General features: G+C 54.1%; 1 protein-coding gene across 1 annotated transcript in view; it reads left to right on the forward strand.

Moving 5' to 3' along the window:
* Positions 1 to 6508, forward strand: part of LOC100547495 (nuclear envelope pore membrane protein POM 121) — a 30183-nt gene that overhangs the window by 13116 nt on the left and 10559 nt on the right. The window contains 1 exon segment of the mRNA XM_019621846.1: positions 1935 to 1942. Coding sequence (XP_019477391.1) covers positions 1935 to 1942 — 8 coding nt within the window.

The raw sequence follows: 6508 nt of genomic DNA on the forward strand, positions 1-6508 counted from the left end.
GCCGTGGGGGGCCCCTGGGTGTGCCGGCCGGCAGTGGGAGGGGGCAGGATGATGGGAGGGGAGAAGGGCCCTCGCTCCGGCCAGCACAGGTCCACGATAGGGTAGAGCTGGCCCTGGAACTCCGCCTGGAAGGTGTAGATGGGGCTGAGCTCGTCGGGGCTATCGGCGTTGTAAAAGGTCAGCTCGCCCTTCTCGTAGTGCAGGTAGATCCCGATGCGCTGCGGCCGGGCGGTCAGCGGCAGCGTGGCCCGCGGGGTGCTGAAGGCCTCGTAGACTTTCCCTTCCTTGAGGCCGATGAGCCACACGCCGTTCTCGGGAGACTTGCTGAGCTTCCCTTTGCGGCTGACCGTGCCCTTGATGATGCCCACACGCCAGTGGTTCCTGGTGCCCACAATCACCTCCCAGTAGTGCTGGCCGCAGGAGAAGCCTTTGCAGGTGAGGATGCAGTTGCTGGAGTCAAAACGCTTGGGGTTGCTGTCCCGGCGCTGGTACAGCCCGCACTGCACCACTGTGTCACCCTTGAAGAGTTCCAGCAGGGGATGTGCTGTCACCGGGTCCAGTTTCAGCATCTCTGGAGCTAAAAGGAAAGCAGGCAGACTCCAGGCACGTGCTGGGCGTGCTGCTGAACACGAGCAGACTGCTCAGACACCAGAGCAGGCGCTACCAGCATGAGATGCTGAACCAGCCACTGCTCCTGGAGCTCTGCTGGCGGTGAGCAGAGCAAGGCAGAGGCCAGGACTGTGGGACGCTGGCTGGGAGTCTGTCCTGGCAGCACATGCTGCTGAAGCCAGAGCTGCCCATGCGATGCCAGCTGGGGAAGCTGGTACCTGGCAGGACGTGGCGGTGCAGCCGCTTCCACACAGTCATCTTGATGTCATCTTGGTGGAAACAAGGCTTGAATGATACAGGACTGAAGATGGCATCGCCTGGGTGTAGGCTAGGAAGCTCTGACCTGAAAAGACAAGTGCATCCATGACAGAGGTTGATAGGAACAGTGTGTGTTCATTTCTCACCTTCTGCTGCGTATGATGGAGCCACTACTGTCTGCAGCTGCTTTTGCCCTCTTCTGGGGCTGCCTGCATGGCTCTGGCTGTGGCTCTACATCACAACAGCAGTGCCCACAGAAGTGAGCAGGGCATTGTGCCCACACCAGGCTGCCCCAGCAATGCTGAGATGCTCGCTGGCCTATGTGCTGCCATTCCCATTGGTACTGCATGCTGCTGGGTCCCATCACTCACCTGAACTGGTAGGAGCTGTATTTCTGAAAAACACAAGAGAAAAAGTTCGTCAGTGGTGATAGACTGACATAACAGCAGCTCCTCTGCATGGTCACAGCTCCACACGTCCATGTCCTGGGAGATGTATTATGATGGAAGCTCTCTGCCATCTGGGGAAGCCCATGCTGGACAGAAGGCACCTACATCTCACACCTCATGGTGTGCTAGCTATTTTTGGTGAGGGTTCTCTCTGCCCAGGGAAAAGCCCAGGGCTATGAGCGGTGGCTGATGGTGGGAGAGCCTAGCTGAGCCTTGACACCTTCCTGAGGCAGTCACTAGTGGGCACACTTACACGGATGAAATCAAGCTGACTTTCGTTGCTGAGTGTCTCCAGAATGCTCTGCATCTCCTTCAGCCTCTGCAGGGTGTCTGATGTCTGCTTGACCTGAGACTCAATGGAGGTGATGAGCTGGGCTGCCTTCCCCTCCACGCTCTCCAGGAAGGTGGCCTTTTCCTCATCAATATACTTGTGCAGCTCCTCAAACTCCTTCTGGATCACCCACTTGAAGACATCTGCCTCATTCTGCAGGAAGACAGCAAGCAGTTCTGCAGGACTGCCTTGCTACATTTCCTGCACCCACTTTCTAGTTTCAGAGATGCCACCAGCAAATTCTACGTGTCCCAGCATGCTGCCCTGCATTTGTCTTCCAAATAAAGAGCAGCTCTTCAGAGAGGCTGGATGTCATTTCACCTGGCTGCCCTCAACACTGTGGCACCCCTGCCATACACCTGTCTCCACCCAGATTTTGTCTTGATGTCCCAACTAGCTTGATCAGAGCCTTGAAAGAGCTTTTGGATTCTTCTGCTACCAGGGAACAACCTGGGTCCTGCACTAAGTTGGGGGAATTCAAGCTCCAGTTTCATTTGGCTTCTAAGGAGCCCAATTCAGAAGCTCAAGCCTCAAAAAGTGATACTGAGAGGTCCTTGTGAGATGTCTACTGCATGGAAAATGGGCACACAGCCAAATGAAGCATAAATTCATTGTGAAATTCTCAGCATTCTGACAAGGAAGCCTGTTCTGAGCAGGGTGTTCTTCATGTGTTATCATCTCCAAGGGCATATGGGCAAACAAGCTCCTGCCAGGACACTCAGTGAGGTTATGTCTCCACTGCAGAAAATCCTCTGGCTTTGCCACCTGAGAGGGCTACATCACCCATCCTGAAAACAGGGCTATTTTAATCCCCAGTATTCCTGGAGAACAGGAATCTCAGGGAACAGCCCTGCCTACTGTCCTAGGGAAGGGAGAAAAGAGGGAGAGGAATGGAGGAAGTGAGCTAAGGAGACCCAGGAGCAGAAATTACTCCAATGGTTGTGTGGGAGGCAAAGAGCTCCGGAAAGCAGGCCCTTGGAACTCACCGCAATGCGGATTTTGTTGTTGATGAGCTTGCTGAATTGTTCATCCAGGTTCCTCTTGCACCGGTGGACATCGGTTAGCAGCACAGACAGCTCCTCCTAGAAACACAACAGCTGTCTTGAGGAAGAACCTTGTGGCATCTTATATGATCGTAGGCTCTGCCCCTGTGCCTCTGGCCCCCCAAAGGAGCCCTGAAAAGCCATGCTCTCCCAAGCTTCCTCTAAGCTCTACGGGGTTCTGCACATCCTGCTGATCTTTGGTCTGACCTAGAGGATTTGGGGGTGCCAGAGGGAGAAGAGCACACAGAGCACAGCCCTGAGCTGGGTGCTGCTGGCCAAGTATTCTTGCCAGGAGCACTGCAGCTCCATTCTACATCTGGCACCCCATGAAAACAACGCTCCAGGTGAGCGGCTGCAGCCAGCACCAAGTCTGCAACACCGTGTCAGTGCTGGTCCTGGAGCCTGGCTCAGGCAGGCACATTCTTGGTGCCTCCCACTCTTATCGCCTTGGTGTCAGGAGCTGAGGGGAACGGTGGCCCTGTGCTTTTCCACTCCTTGGGCTTTCATGTGATGTTGGGCAGGGGACACCAGCTGTTTACTCTGCCAGGCTGGTGCTCCTGTTTTCCTCCCTCCCTGCTCTCCTTTGGAACCTCACCTCAGCCCTTATCTCCAGACTCCCTTTGATGGTATTTGTAAATAATCTTGAAAGGCCTCTATGACTCACCCTGACCCTCAGCTCCCCTCCGCTGTGGCTCAGCCACCAAAAACATGTCCCCTCAGCCAGGGACATGCTTGGCTTGAAAAATGGCTGGCCCCAGCCCAGGGTCCCTGCCCCACATCTGCTCGTGCTATGGAACTATGCTGCCCACACTGGTACCATTTTCAGCCTCTTTACTGAAGGACAGGAGATGCTAATACTGCTGTACTCGGGGCTGAGACTACTACAGATGTCCTAATCGTCACCCCAGGGACCCCTCGCTACCCCTGCCTTCCAACCTTCATCCGACAGTATGCGGTAGAGATAGGGGTGATCTTGTGCTGCTTGTGGTTGCCAATGGTGCCGCACAGCCCACAGATCACCTCTCGGTCAGCCTCGCAGAAGAGGCTCAGTGGATTGTGGTGCGTTGGGCAGGACTCTGGGGTGGGCTCTGTCTCGCCCCTGCTCTGCAGTGCCTCAATGATGCGGGCCAGCGTGACATTGGGTGGTGAAGCACTGCAGTCCACGGATTTGCGGCACACGGGGCACAAGAACTGCTCGTCCAGCTCTCCGGACAGTGACAGCACACAGGACTTGCAGTAGGAATGCCCACACTGCAGCATCAGGGGCTCCTTGAAGACCTCCAAACAGATGGGGCAGAGCAGCTGGTCCTCCAGATTATCAATGCTCATCTTCCGAGCCATGCTGCCACCTTCCAGCAGCCCTAATGCAAAGAGCAAGGCAAACACAGATGAGCAAAAACAGAGCTCAACACTTGGAGAAGTGAAGAGATGCCTCAAACACCTTCATGTCCCATCAGCAGTTCAGACAGTTGTGAGCTTGTCATTAGACTCCACAGATAGCGTGAGATGCTTGTTTAAATCTGCAGTGTTCTGACTACATGAGACTGCACATGGTCAGGCTCCTGGCTCTGCCTGCAGTGGCAGAAACCACCACCGAGCCGATCCTCATCCAGAACCTTTCCTTGTCTGGCAGCTGTGTCAGCCTGTAGCCCCCTCCAAGGGAGACTTGCCTGCATGCCAAGACTTGGCAAGGCTGGAGACGGAGCCAAGAAGGATCTTTGCTGAGAAGTTCTAGCACTGACTCTGGCCAGTATGAATTTCTACATATCTCCTTGGTTCATTGTCTCAGCCCCTGCATATCCTCAGGACAGGTATTAGCTCAAGTAATGCATCTGAGCAAAAGCAGAATGAAATCACAAACAGCATCTTTGCCTTCAAGATGGAGAGAAACTACACAATACAACTTGCAAAGTTAATTTTTACTGATATGAGGGTTGGGAGTTTGAGCCACAGTGTGTAGTGACTTCAGTTTACCCCCTTGAAACAATGTGGTTTCTGATCACCAATGTTCCACGCTTCAGGCCAGCACCCACAAAAGACACAAGCCAAAATCTCTGCATCTCCCACTAGCCTTATGGCCACACATGGCCATTTTATTTAAGAACTATGTGGTTCATGCAACATTGGTTTCCACACACCATTGGTGGGACATAGCCACCAAGATCTAGAGTCCCATGGGTTCTGCTGCAGTTGGACAGGTAGGGCATCGCCAGGCAGACAAGCAGCAATGGTTGGCCCAGCCCTAGAGGTGACCCTGCTCTAACTGTGACAGTATGACAGAGTGTGCATGCCTGCTCCTAAACAGAAGCTGGCAGAGAGCACACATCATAGCCTTTGTGGTCTCCCTGCTCACATGGAAATAAATCTGAAGTCAAAGACTTGGTAATTTCCCCAGGGGAAGGGGAGGCTGTGACCTGAGCTCAGCTTTTATTAGGCATTGCTTATAGGAGCTCAGCAGGGAATCAAGAAAAGCGCCATTGTCAGCCCACAAATGGTCAGCCACCCACATGAGACCAGCTTCAGCTGCTCCCACTGCTCTCAAAGAAACCCCATTAGGTCCGACTCGCCACCACTCACGTGCCCTGTGCTGCCTCCTCTCTGCCCTGGCTCAGCTCTTCCTGGTGCACCACACCTGATGTCTCTCGGCTTCTCCTGACTGAGCTGAAGAGTTCAGCCCCGTCAGAAGGGCAGACGCGGCAAGCAGTGAGGTCAGTGGCCCCTCAGTGTGACAAGGAGCAGTGCTGGCCACCTGGTGAGTGCTCCACTGTGTCTTCAACCCCACAGCGGCTGCTCCTGCTTGCAAAGTGCTGCAGGGTCATCGGTGGTGTGCGCAGCAGTGAGTCCTCCTGTCCCGCAGCCTGGGCTGTGACGATGGAACCACACCTCTTCCTGGCCCCATGAAAGGCTGACCAGTGCTCTGTGCACCAGTACAAACACACATCATATGACTACAGAACCTTGATAAGAGATGAAGGTGTTTGCCTGGCTGAGGGTTGGTTTCAATGAGTCCCACTCTGGTTTCAGTCATCCACACCACTTGGATCAATGGAAACATTTGCACTAGAACACTTTGTTATCAACTAAAACTCTTGTTTGGTTGAAAGAGTGTTGTTGGGTTTTTCTTTTGTTTTTTGTTGTTTTTTTTGGTTGGCTGGTTCGCTGGAACTACTTCACTGTTTTGGAGAAGACAGAAGAAGACCCGTAGTCATAGAATCACAGAATAATAGAGGTTGGAAGGGACCTTTGGAGCTCCCACAATCAGCTAAAGCAGTCCACTGCAGTACACTGCACGTGATAGTGTCCAGACAGTCTTGAATATCTCCAGAGGAAATTCCCCCATCTCTAAGCAGCCTGTTCCAGGGCTCTGGCACTCACACAGGAAAGGCGTTCTTCCTCATATCTGCATGGATGTTGCAGTTTCTCCCTGTTGCCCCTTGTTCTGTTGCTGCACACCACAGAAGAAGAGCCTGGCCCCATCCACTCAACGCCCACACTTCAGGCATTAACAAACAGTGATGAGATTCCCCCTCCCCAGCCTTCTCCAGGCGAACAGCCCCGGGGCTCTCAGCTTTTCTTCATACGGGAGATGCTCCATCCCTAAGAACCCCAAAGCATTGCTGCTCCCTGGCACGGCAGCGCTCAGCTCCTGGGGCCGCACCGAGGCCTTCCCCAGCGGGCAGCACACGAGAATGAGACCAAGAGGCCACGGCGCTCCCCGAGCTCCATCCCCAGAACACCAATGAGGAGAGGTGAGTCTGAGCCTGGAGGCTCAGCAACCATACCCGGCGGAGGACTCGGAGCTCTGCAGGCACCGAGGC

Source organism: Meleagris gallopavo, chromosome 21, assembly GCF_000146605.3.
Source record: "Meleagris gallopavo isolate NT-WF06-2002-E0010 breed Aviagen turkey brand Nicholas breeding stock chromosome 21, Turkey_5.1, whole genome shotgun sequence".
Classification (NCBI taxonomy): Eukaryota; Metazoa; Chordata; class Aves; order Galliformes; family Phasianidae; genus Meleagris; species Meleagris gallopavo.